This window comes from Diceros bicornis, chromosome 31 (genome assembly GCF_020826845.1).
Source record: "Diceros bicornis minor isolate mBicDic1 chromosome 31, mDicBic1.mat.cur, whole genome shotgun sequence".
NCBI lineage: Eukaryota > Metazoa > Chordata > Mammalia > Perissodactyla > Rhinocerotidae > Diceros > Diceros bicornis.
Window position 1 is genome coordinate 10,384,609 of NC_080770.1, and position 17,887 is coordinate 10,402,495.

Sequence of the window (17,887 nt, forward strand, 5' to 3'; positions counted from 1 at the left end):
ATGCTCTAGAAAGATGTGTCCTGGTATCCTGTAGCTCTGTGTACCCCAGGGTAGAGGTATGTGTACCCTGGTTTTGAGAAGCTGAAAGTTTTGAGAGGCTGAAATCTAGCATACACTTGGCTTATTAAGCCATGGTGGCCACTAGGCAGCATTGACCACAGGGAACACCTTTTTCAGATTTGCACAGAGGTTAACAGAACTGTAATTGAAAAAGTCGAGGTCCAATATGCATGGCCATCCCAGGGTATGCCAACCACGCAGTCTTTGTGCCCAAACTCAGAGTCATCTTCATTCTGATCTCTTCTGAACCTGTGGAAAGAGGATTGCTTAATCTTCCTAAAGAGCCTATGCTCCTTACTGCTTAGCAACTCCAGCAGCCCTCTCCCCTACAGGGGGTTTTCCCGCCAATCCCTTGGCTTTAAATACCATTGATATGCTGATGATACTCCCAACATAATATTTCCAGCCCCAGCATTTCCTGATCTTCAGGCTCACAAATCTAACTGGCTAAGGAGAAGCTCCACTTAAAGGGTCAGAGACACAACTCTCGATTTTCCTCCCCATTGTCCACATCTCAGAAAATGGCTGTCAGCCACATCATTGCTCATGGTAAAATTCTGGCCATCTTCAACTTCTTTTCTCTCTTTCACTCATCTCCTACCCTAATTTTAGCAAATTCTGTTGACCCAGCACTTCTCCCCAGCTCACCACCACTACCCTTGTCTAGCTACTATGATATCTTGCTGGAGTATTTCCATAGCCTCCTCCCTGCTCCCACTTTGATCCCTATGGTCCCTTCACAAAGTAACCACGATAGGCCTTTAAAAACAAGAATAATATCAGACCAGTCCCCTGCTTAAATGGTTTCCCTTTACACTTAGAATAAAATACAAACTCCTCACCATGGCCAACGAAATTCCATGCCTACTCCCCTGTGTGAGGCCAGATTTTCTTCATATAATTAAAAAAATGGGGGCTGGCCCCGTGGCCTAGTGGTTAAGTTGAGCGCGTTCCGCTTCGGCCGCCCGGGTTTGGTTCCCTGGTGCACACCTACCACTTGTTGGCAACCATGCTGTACTGGTAACCCATATACAAAATAGAGGAAGATTGGCACAGATGTTACCTCAGTGCCAACCTTCCTAACAACAACAACAACAAAAGCTGGAACATATTTTATTCTTTCATCCACATTTAATACATATACAGCACCTATTATATGTCAGTTCCAGATGTTAGCTCAGGGCGAATCTTCCTCAGCAACAACAACAACAACAATGTATCATAATAGCTTGAAAACAGAAGCAGAGGTGAGAATCCAACTGTCTTCTACTAAGCCAGACATTAAGGACATTTGGAAAAACGTAAAACAATGCCACTATTTTCACTACATATTTTTTTGTTTGGGGAAAATATAGTTATTTTTCATAAAACATGAAAATGTTATTTATGTTAGTTTTAATTCCTATACAATAAATATTGTATGGCTTGGCAGAATATCTTGAAGAGGTAGGGGTCTCCAGCTGAGGCCAGTGTGGCCTGCATGTCTCTAGTGCAAGGATGGAAGGTAGATGAACTGTCCCTAATTCTGGTTAGGTATGATTGGAGGGCTTGGCTGTGGAACAAAGGGGAGATGCTTAGTGTGGTCAGTGAAAGGGTGAATAACTGGGCACTGAGTTACTCCTCTGGCAACCCTGTCAACACATTGCCCAGATCAGATAAGAGGCAGCTATCACTGACTCCCACCTTACAGCCCTTTCCTCTGGTTGCCTAGGGACTTTCAAAGATTTCTTTCTTTGGTTAGGAAGATTAGCCCTGAGCTAACATCTGTTGCCAATCCTCCTCTTTTTGCTGAGGAAGATTGGCCCTGGGCTAACATCCATGCCCATCTTCCTCTACTTTATATGTGGGACATCTGCCACAGCATGGCTTGATAAGCGGTGGGTAGGTCTGTGCCCAGGCTCTCAGCCTGGGAACCCCGGGGCTGCCGAAGCAGAGTGTGTGTGAACTTAACCACTAGGCCACCAGGCTGGCCCCCTCAAAGATTTCTCCAGCAGTAGCTATGCTCTTTTTTTTTTTTTTTTGTGAGGAAGATCAGCCCTGAGCTAAAATCCATGCTAATCCTCCTCTTTTTGCTGAGGAAGACCGGCTCTGAGCTAACATCTATTGCCAATCCTCCGCGCCTCCCCCCCCCAAAGCCCCAGTAGATAGTTGTATGTCATAGTTGCACATCCTTCTAGGGTGTGTATGTGGGACGCGCCCACAGCATGGCCAGAGAAGCAGTGCATTGGTGCGCACCCGGGATCCGAACCTGGGCCGCCAGTAGCGGAGCACGCGCACTTAACCGCTAAGCCACGGGGCTGGCCCTAGCCATGCTCTTTATTTTCCTGTTCTGATACACTTGAGGGCCTTGATCCCACTCCCTCCCTTCCTATTAGCACCTGCTCAGTATGCTCCAGACACAGAAGTTGACAATAGAGTTCAGGCTAAGGACATGTGGACAGATTTTTGGGACCCCTCTCCCTGGCCTAACAGGCAAATGTAACAAGCAAACTGCATAGGCTTTAAGTCAGTACAATAAAATCCATGCTGTACTGTGAAGCAGCCGTGCAGGTCATCTTCAGCCCGTGTCAAAATGACCTTGCAGCCCCACACCTTATGACTGAAGACAGCAGCTGGACAGAGCCACAACAGGAAAAGATAAAGGGTAGCTTGCTCTCACATTTCCCAGCTGCATTTCTTAGAGATTGTGGGAATAATTAACCACCCTGGTCTTTGCCTCCCTCCACACATAGATAACGTCAGTATCTCTGAACTTGTTTGATTTATAACCAAGAAATTCTCATTCATGTTCCTTCAATGTATAATCTAGAGAAAAGCCCAGATGTACTCTATCCTTTTTTTTTTGACATATATGAAATCTAGTTGTAAGTTTCTTTTCTTTTCCTCTTCCCTACACATACACTGTTTTGTGAGAGATATAAGCTGCACTTCAACTCACACATCTCAGAGCAGTTCCATCAGAGCACTCTGTTGAACTGTTTTCCCGGGGTTCGAACTCCTCACCTTGATTAGTGAATCAATTCCTTCACTAACATCACTTAGACTCTTTATTTCAGTCGACAGACATCACGACAGCATTCGGGCAGCTGCTAGTACTCTGACACCACCATTACTGAGTTAGGAGCCCAGAATCATCAAATTGAGGGGAGTGAAGCCGTGGGGCATCTTGGAATTTTTGAGGAAGGGACCTTAAGAGACAACCTCAGTTCAGACAGTTGTGGCTACTGCCTACGGTTAGGCAGAGTCCGGTCTAGCACCTGGGCCTCCTGGGTACCACACCAGTTTGTTGGTTCCCCTTTCCGGGTCACCATGCAGCGGAGGCGACGTGCTATCCGCTAAAGCACACACTGCAAGCCGCCGGACTTCGCGCTCGGTTCCCTAGAGCCTGTCCCCGGCCTCCAGCCGCCCCAGGTAGCTGGAGCAGCTCAGCCAATCCAGGGGGCTCTGAGGCAAAAAAGGCGGGACAAGGAGGAAAAGTTTAGGACAGGAGCGCCAACCAATCTGGCGCTTAGCTGCCTGAGCGACGGCCACGCGCACCCATTGGAGACACCACTCAGAGCGGGGTGGATGGTTAGTGGACAGTGGACCAATCCGTGACGGGGGACGGCAAACTTGAACCAATTATAACTGAGAAGGGGGGAAGGGGCGGAGTTCGCTCGGTGGCTGATCGGTGGTGGGTACGGGATTAGCTTTCTCTGCTACTTCCCTCCCTGGGACTTCTTAGTTCCTGGAATGCGAGAGACAGAGGCTCAAGGAGTTCCCGGAGTATGGCGTAGAGGTATCGGTCGGGAAGGCCTGGGAGCGAAAGAGACTCCTAGTTGGAGGAGCTGCTGGGACCTACCCGATGGGCATCGAGGAAGCGGAGGCTGGTTGGGGGGCGGGACTTCCGGGGGCAGGGCTTTGGCCTGTGTGGGCGGAGCCTACTGCTAAGGTTAGGACGAGGGGCGGAGCTAAAAGGAGACCGTTGGGTGTGACCTAGGAGAACGAAGGATAGTGGTTTACACCAGCGGTTTGGGGCTGGGAGGGTGTTGCCAGAGGCTTTGGGGTGGCAAGTGATAACTCAGGGCTGACATTAAGGTTGCTGGGGAGGTTACCTGCCCTAACCCACTGTCCTCTCTTCTCAGGGAGCCACTGGTGGGGACCTTGGTAGGGTCTCTTTCCCTTCGTGGGCTGCTATGGAGTTCCCAGAGCACAGCCAGCAGCTGCTGCAGGGCCTCCGAGAGCAGCGGTCCCAGGGTTTCCTTTGTGACTGCACCGTGATGGTGGGTAGCACCCAGTTCTTGGCCCATCGGGCTGTGCTGGCCTCCTGCAGCCCGTTCTTCCAGCTTTTCTACAAGGAGCGGGAACTGGACAAGAGGGATTTGGTGTGTATCCACAACGAGATTGTCACAGCGCCAGCTTTTGGGTTGCTTCTGGACTTTATGTATGCTGGCCAGCTGGTCCTGAGGGAGGATACCCCTGTGGAGGATGTGCTGGCAGCTGCCAGCTACTTGCATATGAATGACATCGTCAAGGTGTGCAAGCGGCGGCTGCAAGCCCGGGCCCTGGCAGAGGCGGATAGTACCAAGAAGGAGGAGGAAACTAACTCACAGCCCCCTAGTTTGGAGTTTTTGTCCAGCACTTCCCATGGCCCCCAGCCTTCGCTGGCATCTGCCGAGACGTCAGGCCATTGGGGCAAAGGGGAATGGAAAGGCCCTGCTGCTCCCTCACCTACTGTCTGTCCTCCAGATGAGCCACCAGTGCCCGGTGGGGCTGACACTACACAGCCTGGTGTGGAGGTAGATTCACCTCATCTACAGGCGCCTCCTCCACCAGTGGCTGATGTCTCTCTTGCTAGCCCCAGTAGCTCCACAGAGACCATTCCTGCAAACTACTTCTCTTCTGGCCTCCCAACAGTTTCAGTGGAGCCACTGGCTCCCCTTGATGTGGGTTCTGAGGGTCTGAGGGTGGTGGAACTGAGGGGTACTGGAGGACCATTGCAAGGCTTCTACTCCCCAACTTCAGCTGCAGCCCCAGGCCCAGCCCCAGCCCCAGTTCTATCCCAGACTCCAGCCCCAGCAGAAGCTGAGCTGGTCCAGGTAAAAGTAGAAGCTATTGTGATTTCCGATGAGGAGCCTGATGTGTCAGAGGAACAGCCTCAGGGTCCTGAGGGACTGTTCCCACCTGGAGGAGCAATGTATGGTGGACAGCACCCCCAGCCAGAGGCTTTTGAGGAGCCAAGGGCAGCAGGACTGGAGGAGGTGGGACCAAGTGACCACTTCCTGCCCCCAGATCCTCACCTACCCTACCATTTGCTGCCAGGTCCAGGGCATTATCATCGAGGACTGGTGACCTCACCCCTGCCTGCTCCCCCGGCCCTGCATGAGCCACTTTACCTGCCTCCTGAGTATGAAGCAGTCCCAGGAAGCTTTGGGGTTTTTACTGAAGATGTTCCCACTTGTAAGACATGTGGGAAGACTTTCTCATGCTCTTACACACTACGGCGACATGCCACAGTGCACACACGTGAGCGACCCTACGAGTGCCGCTACTGCCTGCGCAGCTACACGCAGTCAGGGGACCTGTACCGCCACATCCGCAAGGCTCACAACGAGGACCTGGCCAAACGAAGCAAACCGGATCCAGAGGCCGGCCCCCTCCTAGGAGTGCAGCCCCTCCCTGGCTCCCCTACGGCAGACAGACAGAACAGCGGTGGTGGAGGGCCACCAAAAGATTTCGTGCTTGGCCCCAAAAACTAACAGCTGGGGGAGCACGAGCTGACGCTAGGCCTGCTCTTCCCATCATTAGGGGGCAGCACAGAAGGTTGGAAGCACCTCATTTCCCCTGCTGGGTGACAGAATGAAGATTCTGCCCCTGCTGAAGGTTCCTACCCTTTTCTTTACCCAGCCAGATAGCAGGACTTTATGGGGCAGAGCATCTCAGTCAGCTTCTCTACAAGGGCACTGGGAATCTTCCTGAGGTGCAGTCGCTTCTCACCCCGCATTCTGGACCATAAAGCCAGCGGTGAAAGTTTTCTCTTTTTTTTTTTTTTGGTGAGGAAGATGGTCCCTGAGCTAACATCCGTGCCCATCTTCCCCTACTTTGTATATGGGACGCCGCCACAGCATGGCTTGATGAGCGGTGCGTAGGTCTGCGCCCAGGATCCGAACCCGCGAACCCCAGGTCACCGAAGCGGAGCAAGCCAACTTAACCACTATGCCACTGGGCCAGCCCCGAAAGTTCTCTTTGAACTGGTGTTAGCTGGTTTCTTCCGCAAACCTGCATACCTCCTGATTCTTTCATACCTCTCCTCCAGATCTTTTAGGAATCTGACATCTGTCCTTGCGGTACGGGTGGGTCAGGTTGCTTATGAGGGAAAAAGTGAGAGGCAGAGGGTTACGTCTATTCCTAGTAAAGTCTTTTCCTAGTAAAGACTTTACTAGGAACTAGATTGTACTAAGGAAAAGTATACAAATTAGGGAATCCTACACAATTATGACTTATTGTACTGGGCTGTATTGGGAACTTCATATAAATACTCATTTAATTCTCAACAACTTTATGAGGTATTAGCTCCCCCCCGCTTTTTTTCCCACAGAAAAGGAAACTTGAGACTCAAAAATCCAAGTTAACTTGTTGAAGGTCACAGAGCTAGTTAAGGGGCAAGCCAGAATTTGAACCATGGCTTGTGACTCCAGACACCATGTGCATGATACCGGTTTAAAACACTGTTGAAGGTAGTTAACTGAGAACTAGAAGTTGTTTTCTTTCTTGTCCTTTTGCGTGTCGGGCTTTGCTCTCTTACCCCTTTAGCTCTGCTTTCCACGTAGAAAGACCTTTGGTTGACTGTTTCAACAACAGATACCGTCTTGACGACTTGAGATTTTTGCCTACGTGTCATAAATATGAATTGAGGTCTCTGAGGATGAGGAACTGAAAGGCAGAAAAGACTAAGGTCGTGGTGGTCAGTTTGTGGGACAGGTTGAGGGCCTGTGGTATGGAAATGATGGGTACTTGGGAAAACTAGAGCAAGAAACTCCAGGTGAGAGAATCTTATAGTTCATCTATCCAACTCCCTCACTTAAAAAGTGTGATGATGTCCTAGAGAGGTTAAATTACCCCTCTACAGTCACACAGGTGGTTCTTGACAGCAGAGGTAGCAGAGAAATGCGAGTTTGGGGTGTTGATGTGGGATGGTGGAGAAAAAGAGTTCTAGGAATGTATGAGGAGGGTCTGGCCCAGTCTGTGGGGAAGAGCAGTAGTGCTGTAGAATGGACTAGAAGGCTTCCTACAAACCCTTCTCTTTTCGGCACGTAAGGAACTGAGTGCAAAAAAAGCAGGAAGGAAAACAGAAAAAGGTGAAAATAGGAGTTAAGTTTTCTGAATTTCTTTTCTCTCTTTGGATTTGTCTGCCATATTCAGCACTGTGAACTCTTAATAGCAAGCCACTCTTTTTGAGTTATAGGAAGCAGACAGCTGAGCATCGAAGATTTAGCCAAAGCAAGCTCCTTACCTGGGGCATTATGGGAAGCAAAAGTTGATGCTTAACATTTTCATGGCTGAAACAATGAATTGTATGGCTTTTACTTTCCTTGTGCTGGAATAACCTTTTAGTTTATCTTTCATGTGGGTAATTTTATTTATGCGAATACATTACTGCCTTAACTCCTTGGTAAAACAAGGCAAGGTATACATATATACAATAAGAGCTTTTCTAGCTGAGTGAAGCACCTTTTCCAAAGTCTTCCTAGAGTAAATGTCAAATCAAAATGCCTAAAAAGAATCAGTTGCCTTTAAAAGGGTGAATTTTATGATATATGAATTATATATGTTAAAAAAAAGACACAGAGGAAAAAAAATCAGTTGCCTCAGAACATCAGTTCCTAAAAGCAAGGCATATCTGTGTCTACATGTATATAGAATGTATATAATTTCTCTAGACAGTCTGGAGAACAGAATAACCATTGTTACTGTCTGGGCCACGTGTAATAACTAACTAAAGAGGATCTGTTACTTGGTGAGATTCTCCTGAAGAGCAAGCATTTGCTTTCAGTTCCCAGCATGAGAAACATTCTTCATTGGAGGTGGCAGTTAGGAATTTCAAGATGTTTAGGGGCTGGCCTGGTGGCGCAAGCGGTTAAGTGCGCGTGCTCCACTGCGGCGGCCCGGGGTACGCCGGTTTGGATCCCGGGCGCGCACCGACGCACTGCTTGGCAAGCCATGCTGTGGCGGCGTCCCATATAAAGTGGAGGAAGATGGGCATGGATGTTAGCCCAGGGCCAGTCTTCCTCAGCAAAAAAGGAGGATTGGCAGATGTTAGCACAGGGCTGATCTCCTCACAAAAAAAAAGAGAAAGATGTTTAAAGCAGTAACCAACACAACTAAGGCCACAGTTGCCTCACTTTATCTATCTGCTGGACACTAGGAACAGGTTATGCCAGTCTGTAAAGAGTCATCAATGGAGAATTTTCTCTAGTTTCCACTGCTCTTGGTGGTCCCATCTATGGATTCAAGGAACCACAGGTCAGTTCATCTAACTTCTAGTCCAGCACTGGATCCTCCTTTTGCCAGTTGTTAAATCTCTGCTTGAACGAGAACTCACTATCCCCAGAGGAAACCTATTCTATTGTTGGACAGCCCCAGTTGTTGGCTAATGCTTCCTTCTACTGAGCCAAAATCAGCCTCCCTATGTGGGGAGCACGGGCCAAGAGTTTCACCCCGAGAACTTATTTGCGTTTGAGCTATGAGTTGACTTAGTTTTCTGACAACCACCCTTTCCTCTCAGCTTTAGAGATATATTTCTAGTTTAGGATTTCTTTTCTTAATTGGCTATTTTGTCAGTGTACACCTTCACTTAGTATCTAATGCCTCTTCAATTGCCAGACATTTGGCCAAGCTTAGCTTCACAGATCTCACCATTTCAGCCCTTCACATTGGATTTCAATTTTAATTTCTCCAAAGACAGTGTTTCCAAAGATGGTTTACTTGGACATATACTAATACTTTTTTTATTGTAAAATATATTTATTTTTATGGGTTTTTTGGGCAAATGATATGAAGTACTCTAAAGTCCCCTCCCCAATTTTATCAGTAAGTAATTTCAGTAAGCACCTCTAAAAGAACTCTTGAAGAAAAAAAAAGACCAAATACCATTACCGTACTCAATAAAATTGACAATAATTCTTGTTCAAATTTCCCTGATTGTCTCATAAACTTTTAGTTGTTTTTTTCAAATCAGAATCCAAAATAGGATTTAGGAGCTCTGTGCCAGGAACCATGAAGAGACCAATATATATATTTTCCATTATTTCACAGTCTCAAAAACTCTATCCAAAATAGAGTCACATTGATCTGGTCGATGTCTCCTAAGCCTCTTTTAATCTATAGGTTCCTCTCCCGTTTTTTAATTTTGTTTTGTTTTGTTTTTTGAGGAAGATTGGCCCTGTGCTAACATCTGTTGCCACTCTTTTTTTTTTGTCTGCCCCAAAGCCCCAGTACATAGTTGTGTATCATAGTTGTAGCTCTTTTATATGGGACGCCGCCTCAGCATGGCTTGATGAGCAGTGAGTAGGTCTGCGCCGAGGATCTGAACTGGCGAACCCTAGGCCACTGAAGCGGAATGCACGAACTTAACCACTGTACCACTGGGCTGGCCCCTCCTCTCCCTTTTTCCTTGCAATTTATTTATTGAAGAAATTGGGTTATTCATCTTATGGTTTCACAGTCTGGAGTTTGCTGATCACATCTCCATAGTATCATTTAACATGTTCCTCTGTCCAAAAATTCCTTTAAAAATATAAATTTAAATAAAATATTGATGAAATAGTAGTTTAGACAGTATGTGGTTTTGGCAAAAGTGTAAAGGTGGTAGGTGTGAGTCAGGAAACACTGTTCTAAACTGTCCCTTATGTGCCAAAGATGAACCTTCACATTCACCATGAATGCTTTGTCTTCAGTCAAACCCTCAAATCCTGTGTGGAAACCATTAAGGATTGGTAAGGTGAGCACCCTCCCCCTCCACCAACTTCTGAGTACAGAGATTTAGGCACCCTCTGGCTGATGCCTTCAGGATGTGGGCTTGCTAGACCTCCTCCAGACCCACCTCTGACCACCTACCTTTGTCCACTTTCCTGTTCATTAACATCTCCATTAGGAGCTGGCCTTCAAAATAAAGACTGAAATGTAAGCCTTTGTCTCTTAGCAGGACTAATAAAAGGATTCGTGCAATAAATTTCTTAAATATATTTTTAAATATCAGTTTTATTTTTTCCTCATTGATGCAGAAGATAGCTTATTATGACATCAAGTCTTTGAAAGAAAAGAAAAGCAGAAAGCAAAACCAGCCCAAAGCAAACAAAACATGCAACCATGACATAATTTTGTCAACAAACTAGGCTTAGAAATTCAAGAAGCTTGGAAGAGGAATAAAATATTAGACTGTTGTTAGTTCTGTCCTTGGACTTCAGAGGATTATTTGGCAGAAAAACTTTTTGTTGTAAGCTCTTGGTTGCATTATTTAAGAGTATAGGGAGACAAAGAGGAGCCTAGCTCATTGGGAGAGGGGGTATTACTGATAAAGGGAGAAGAATTCATGTACACTTGGCAAGACTTAAGGTTTTTTTTCTTTTCTGAAATCTTTCTATGGTTATATGATGGCTAACGGCAAAAGCTTATCAGCCCCACTCAAAAAGGTAGAGGCAGTGCTATATGGTCTCATCTACTCTGTAGAACTCATACAGTGTGGACATTATTCACAAGTACCCAGAATAACAAAGGAGCTCCTGGTTGATGGAGCCTCCTACTGAGCCATGACTGTACCAGATCTGCAGCCTGCACCCATGCCCAACAAAGCTTCCAGAAAGTTCCATCAGGTGCTTAAAAGGCACTAAGGAAGTAGAACTCTTCCTCATTATTTCCCTCCTCTGTAAGGAACTGAGCTCTTGCAAAACATAAGGAGACAGGTAAAAGAATAGATTAATGTTTTTATCTTGCTCTTTTATGGTATTGTTTCTAGAAGACTTGGTAATCTGTCTTTCCTATGTTTTTTAGAGAAACGAGCATACTATAGATATATACCTATTAAAAATAAAAATGTTTACTTGGGTGTTTTTTTGGCATGAGGGCTGAAGGGTTATTAAATACTTAAACGCTTGACTCCAGAGGTTTTAAGATAGAAGAGTTTAATGAAAAAATAAGTATCCTATATTAATGATGTGAATATGAATACCAAAGACTAGAAATCACCAAGAGAAACAACAGGAACCAGATACGTTTGTAGGGGAAAAAGAATCTGAATGTAGGTGGAATATTAAGAATAAGGAATTAATTTAATCAAAACGATTAATTTCAAATCTTTCATTTTAAGCCATGCGGGCCCAATTTCTAATCATCTAGTTTCACAAAAAAATATATTTCCCAGTTTGTGGCCTGTGAAACTTTGACTTTGGGCATCTGAGGAAAAAAAGGAATAAACTCCTTTCTGCCTATCCTTATTATTTCATCCTCTGCTGGCCTTGTCCTCTGTATATGAAGATATCTGATAACATCTATCATTAAAATCTATGTCATAGGTATGATTAATTCCACCCATAGCTGATGAATGTTTTCTGGTTGTATTTCTCAAGGCAAATATCCCCAAGAATACCACTTATTGAAAGCTATACAAATACACAGATGGATAGACACAAAAAAGGCACAGACTGTGTAAGTGGTAAAGAGTTTGTGCAGAATTAGAAACAAAACAGAAATCCACCTGGGTCAGAGGTATGGGACTAATTTCTCTTGCTGAGGCTCAGGTTTCCCCTCGATGGGTCTTTACTGGTTTACCTAAGTTCAAGTGGAGAAGCATCTTTCTTCTCTGTTAACCAAACATGCCCAGGTACAGCTGCTTCTCTTTCTGGTGGTAGCTGCTGAGTTCCGACTGTGTTAGTTGGAGGTACCGCCGGACATTGGCATCTTAGAATAGGGCAAAGAAGGCAATTAGAGACAGACCATAATCGCACCTCAGCGCAGGAGAGGATTGTTAACATGCTTCCATTTATTTTTTATTTTTTTTGTGAGGAAGATTGGCTCTGAGCTAACATCTGTTGCCAATCTTCCTCTTTTTGCTTGAGGAAGATTGTCACTGAGCTAACATCTGTGCCAATCTTCCTTTATCTTTGTATGTGGGATGCCACCACAGCATGGTTTGATGAGCGGTGTGTAGGTCCGCACCCAAGATCTGAACCCGTGAACCCTGGGCCACCAAAGCAGAACACACGAACTTAACCACTATGCCACCAGGCTGGCCCCATACACTTCCATTTCTTAAAAAATCTTTCTAAGATCTGAATATATCACAACTATTCTGTGCAATAGTAAATCTCATTCATTAATACCACTTTGAATTTTTAAAAATCTCTGTACAGAGCTGGGCTGGTTGCTAATTTAATAATAAAAAGGAGTTTGGAGAAATAGTTATTGTCATAGCAGAGCCTCTACAAGTACTATACCTGGGTGGCAGTGAATCTGTGTACCTGAAGGTCAGAAACATGAACAAATGGCTCGTATTTTATATCTTTATCAATTCATAGTGGTTCCCATTCATTTAGTGACATTTAACTGCATTTATATGTTTGGGGACCCTCTGCTTCTGGCATCTAGTAGCTGCTCAAAGCCAGAAGGCAAAAAGGGAGACAATTTTCATTGGTGAACCACCAACACAGGAATTAGTCTGTCATCTGCTTCACAATATCCTTTTTTGCCTTGGAAACAACGTACCAAGTCTCAAATTCTCTCTCAGTAGGCTTGCCTATTTTCTAGGTCATACCTGGGGTTAGCTGAGCTAATGGATAAAATGAGAGTTAAAGCAAAAGCCAGACCCCAGCCAGAGAGCTGGCAGAAATGGGGATTATCAAGTTTACTCATTGGAATCTAGATCCTATTTCAGTCACAATGTAGGAACTGAAACTTGAAAAACAATGCTTTAAAATCTCTTCCACTGGAGGGAGGAGGAGAGATTATATGTCTGCCTGTTTAAGCATAAATATTTCCTGTGAAGGCAAGAATACAAGAGAAGAAAAAGGCCTGTTCATTACACACCTTTTTATACTTTTGAATTTTGAACCATGTGAATGTATTATTACCTATTCAAAAAATTCAATAAATTGTAAAAGTAAAATAAAATACAACCCTCTTCCACAGAAACCACCTCAGCAGGACAGTTTTATTTGTCCTTACCACTTCAATCCTCTTCTCTCTCACCTTTTGGCTGCCTATTGACAGCAGCCAGGAGGTAGTGCCGAGCCTGGTCATAGTCTTGCAGATGGAACAAGGCCACTCCGGCCCGATACAAGGCCTTGGCATTATCAGGCTGTCGTTCCAGGACTTTCTGACTGTATTCTTTCACTCGTTCGTAGTTTACTGGCTCCATCTGAAGGAGACAGGCTAATGGGGCCAAATGAAAGGAAGAGAGAAGAGGGAGGCGGGCCTTATTACACTAAGTTCTACTGGCCAACTCAAAGCAGTATATTCATCATCCAACAAATACATTTAAGTGTCTGCCATGTGCCAGACATTCTTCTAGGCACTGAGGATACAGCAGTGAACAAAAGCTTTACATACCTTACAATCTACTTCAATATCTGCCAAATGCTTACTATGTACCTAGTGAGGGGTTAGGCCCGGCTATAAGACGGATAAAAATGTACTTTAAAATTCTTCATTGTGTCTCTTCTAGCCAAGGCATCTCCCATTTCACCACAATTCCTGTACCACAGCTTTGTTTTTTTTTTTTTGTGAGGAGATCAGCCCTGTGCTAACATCTGCCAATCCGCCTTTTTTTTTTTTTTTTTTTTTTGCTGAGGAAGACTGGCTCTGGGCTAACATCCATGCCCATCTACCTCCACTTTACATGGGACGCCGCCACAGCATGGCTTGCCAAGCAGTGCGTCAGTGCGCGCCCGGGATCCAAACCAGCGAACCCTGGGCCGCCTCAGTGCAGCGCGCGCACTTAACTGCTTGCGCCACCGGGCCGGCCCCCAACAGCTTTGTTAACAACGGTTTGTATGAGGAAGTAGCAAGCACTGTGCTATGTGCTTAACAAACATTATCTCATTTAATCTTCTCATTTACCCTATGAAACTGGTAAGTGTTACTATCTCCATTTAACGGATGAAGAAATCAAGCCTCAGAGAGATAAAGTAACTTGTCCAAGATCTCACAGCTTCTAGGTGGAATGAGTAAGAAATATGAAACAAGGCCTCTCTAATTCCAAAATCATCATCATTCTCAAAGATGATATATTACTTCACTATTCCCTTGGATTATTTCATGGGACCTCAAAATACAAATCTGATGAGGAGGCAATGTTCAACGTTTCTACAGTTAAGAAGAGAAATGTGTTCCTTATTTCATGACTGTGGGAATTTTTTTTTTTTAAAGATTTTATTTTTTTATTTTTTCCCCCCAAAGCCCCAGTAGATAGTTGTATGTCATAGTTGCACAGCCTTCTAGTTGCTGTATGTGGGATGCAGCCTCAGCATGGCCGGAGAAGTGGTGCGTCAGTGCGCGCCCGGGATCCAAACCCGGGCCGCCAGCAGCGGAGCGCGTGCACTTAACCGCTAAGCCACAGGGCCGGCCCTGACTGTGGGAATTAAACGTATCATTAAATCGTGGTGCTGAGAAGGAATAACAATCAGGGCTGATGAGGACATCAGAGGGCCTGGGCTGATGTCTGCATCTCTTCTACAACATCACCACCAAGTGGTCACACGGTTTATACTTAAGATAGTTCCCCAGTGGTCAACTAACCCCTCACCGTAGCTTTATTCATTCATTCGACAACTAGTTATGGAGCACTGACCATGTGCCAGGCAGAGCTGGGAGCAGGGGATGAGAGGAATAGGACAGATGTCTTGATGAGTGCAGCTTGCATCCTAGTCCCCACGTAGGGAACACACAACAAACAAATAAATGAACTTTTTACAGTGCTTTGAGGAAAACAGAACTGTGTTGGGATCAAGAGTGAATGAATTCTGAGTGATACTTGATTACAGAAGGCCTAAGAAAGTGACTTTTGAGCCAAGATCTGAAATGACCAGGGTCACTCAAGGGACAGGGCATTCTAACCCAAGAGAAGAGATCCTACAAAGCTAGAAGGTAGAAACATGCTTTGTGAATTCAGTATATGGAAGAGCCAGATCATGTCAGGTTATGCAGGTGAGAGTCAGAGTTTGGATTTTTTCCTAAGTGTAATGAGATGCCACTGGAGGGTTTTAGGCAGTGACAGGATCTGATTTTTGTCTGTAAAATGGGGATTATCATAACCACCTTGAAGAATTTTTGTGAGGATGAGAGATCATGTAAATAAACTGCTCAACATGTTACAGGCACTCAAGGAGTGAAAACTGTTAATTCAGTGAGTCTTCACGGAGCATCTCCCAAGCACTCCCAAGCAGAGGCTCTACAGATGGCTAAGCCACAGTCTCTGCCTTCAAGTCCACCTGGAGAGTCAAGATATTTACAAGTACCCATTTCCAGATCATCTTATTTCCTTAATTTCCGGTCAATTCCCTACTATGTATTCTATTCTCTAATAATGTACAGTATTTGGCAATAAGAACTTAAGCTCTGGAGTTAAGAATTGCCCTGGTTTTCAATTTTAGCTCCACCACTTACTAGCTGTTTAACTGTTTCCTTAAATTTACCTCAAAGGAATGCTGTGACACTTAAATATGTTAATACGTGTAAAGGGCTTAAACAGTGCTTGCCCATGGCATTTCATAAGTGTCACCTCAATGAGCCCTCCCTGACCACTCTCTTTATAATTTTATTTATTTATTTTTCCCCCAAAGCCCCAGTAGATAGTTGTATGTCATAGTTGCACATCCTTCTAGTTGCTGTATGTGGGACGCGGCCTCAGCATGGCCGGAGAAGCGGTGCATCGGTGCACGCCCGGGATCGGAACCCGGGCCGCCAGCAGCCGCCAGTAGCGGAGCGCTAGCACTTAACCGCTAAGCCATGGAGCCGGCCCTATGATTACTATTATTGTTACTTGAGTCCAAAAGTAGCACTGGACACACACTGTAAAAAAGCTAGATTTTCACCAAATCATAGCTGACGAATACCGCAGTAAAAAAAAAAAATCCTTTTAAACAACCATTACAAAGTGTAAAAACTACTACTAATAATTTCTATGGCTGCAACTTGGACCGTTCGAATGTTTTCATATACTTGAAAACTTAATTAACTCTGTGGTTATTCTGCTTGCCATAGAACAGACCTAGGAAGTCTCCTTTCTTTAAGCAGATTAATTCTAATGATACTAACTCTTGGCATCCATCTCTTCACCCAAGGCCATCTGGAGATGGAAGATACCGGTTATCAAAGTCAACATCCCGATTTATAGGAAGGAGGAAAATGAGGAAAAGCTATCCAAAACATCTAATACAGGTGACTTACACGAGCTGAAGCAAGTGCATTCTTCCCTGTATTTTAAATATTAAAGAAACAACGCCCTATACGTAAGTTCAGTATTTTCTCTATAGCGTGCAAAATTCCCTAAAACTATCAGCATCTCCTGGGAGTCTGTTAGAAATGCAAATTGGTAGGCCCCAACCTCAGACCCATTAAATTGGACATTCTGGGGTTGAGGCTCAGGAAGTTGTGTTTAACAAACTCTCCAGGTGAAGTTTGAGGACCACTGCCCTATAGAAACTCAATTAGAGCCCTATAGCCTGGAAATATATATATATAACTAAATGACAGCAGAAAAGCACGTCAGTGGTTTTTCCACTGTTCACAGATTTTCATGTTCCTGCCTTGACACTCCACCCACCCTTCAGCCCAGTTCTTACCAGCTAGATTGTTGTAGCAGTCTGTCTGGGTGGTGTGCAGTATGTTTTCTTGTTCAGGTGTGAGAGCCGGGCCCTGAGGTCCTAGATTAGGAATCGGGGAGGGCAGACTTGGGTCCAAACCCCGCAGCTGAAGCAGAGCTCGATGATACCTACTCACAGCATCTCGGTACTTCCCTTCCCGGTAACGCTGGTTGCCTTCCTCCTTGTACAGCTGAGCCTCCTGCAGGCGCTTCTCCATAACTCTCGGTCGCCCAGTGCTCTTGCGGAATTGAGAAGGGAAAGAGCAACTGAAGCTCTGGGTATGGGAGCCAAGTAACTGATTTTGGTCGCCGATTTAAGAAGGCAAGAAATTATCCTTCTCCAGGAGGTCCCCCCAGGGAAAGAGCTTTGCTTGTTTCTATCACTGCCCCTTCCTCTCCTCTCTGCAGTATTTTTCAATCTCTGGAAGTGCAGGAAACTAATCAGGGAGAGGATGTGGGAATAGTAGAGCCAGAAATTAAGTGATTTCCTAAAGAGGCGATTCCGAAGGTGGCGAGACTCCCCGAAAAAGCAAAGGCCCTACCAACAAATTGTGGCAGGCGTGCGAACGCCGGCAGAACTGGCTTCCCCCTTTCTTTTGGACACACCTCCCTGACCTGGAAGCGCAAAGGAGTAGGCGGGGACAGCTGCTAAAAGATGTCTGGAAGGCTTTCCTCCCTCCCGACTCTTGCACTTCTTCAACAAGCATTTGTTGACGTCTGTGCCAGGAGCTAGGGAACTGAGGTGAACGCGGTCCGAGCACCCCAACCCACCGGCCGAGACTGACGCGACCACAGGGCAGCTCACTTGCAAGTCCACCAAGCCCTGCGGCCAGCCCCTCGCCCTCTGCAAATGCCCAAGCCCGGAAGTCTCTCCCCGCGCTTCGGTTCACGGGCGGGACCACCGAGAGGACCGGGTCCAGTCTCCCGACAGTTTGGTGTCTAAAGTGTCGCACGATTGCGCCACGCCGCCCAATCAGAAGCGGCCCCGGAAAA

The 17,887-nt window shown here is 45.7% G+C and overlaps 2 protein-coding genes across 2 annotated transcripts; one reads left to right on the plus strand and one right to left on the minus strand.

Moving 5' to 3' along the window:
- The first annotated feature begins 3,708 nt into the window (after nucleotides 1–3,708).
- Nucleotides 3,709–8,873, plus strand: ZBTB3 (zinc finger and BTB domain containing 3). The gene is made up of 2 exons (XM_058526631.1): nucleotides 3,709–3,838; nucleotides 4,185–8,873. The coding sequence occupies exon 2, from the start codon at nucleotides 4,236–4,238 to the stop codon at nucleotides 5,796–5,798; it is 1,563 nt and encodes a 520-aa protein (XP_058382614.1). The 5' UTR covers nucleotides 3,709–3,838; nucleotides 4,185–4,235; the 3' UTR covers nucleotides 5,799–8,873.
- Nucleotides 8,874–10,281: 1,408 nt separating this feature from the next.
- Nucleotides 10,282–17,859, minus strand: TTC9C (tetratricopeptide repeat domain 9C). The gene is made up of 3 exons (XM_058526652.1): nucleotides 16,875–17,859; nucleotides 13,282–13,464; nucleotides 10,282–11,994 (listed from the first exon to the last, which is right to left on the minus strand). Exons 1-3 carry the CDS (start codon nucleotides 17,110–17,112, stop codon nucleotides 11,900–11,902), a joined length of 516 nt encoding a protein of 171 aa, XP_058382635.1. The 5' UTR covers nucleotides 17,113–17,859; the 3' UTR covers nucleotides 10,282–11,899.
- Nucleotides 17,860–17,887: the final 28 nt, after the last annotated feature.

Excerpts from the sequence above, each read along its gene's own strand:
- ZBTB3 (XM_058526631.1), top strand. The coding sequence starts at position 4,236 with ATGGAGTTCCCAGAGCACAGCCAGCAGCTGCTGCAGGGCCTCCGAGAG.
- TTC9C (XM_058526652.1), bottom strand. The coding sequence starts at position 17,112 with ATGGAGAAGCGCCTGCAGGAGGCTCAGCTGTACAAGGAGGAAGGCAAC. Across the intron at positions 13,465-16,874 it reads CTGCTACAACAATCTAGCTG|CCTGTCTCCTTCAGATGGAG; the intron begins GTAAGAACTGGG and ends TGGCCCCATTAG. Across the intron at positions 11,995-13,281 it reads TGTCAATAGGCAGCCAAAAG|ATGCCAATGTCCGGCGGTAC; the intron begins GTGAGAGAGAAG and ends CCCTATTCTAAG.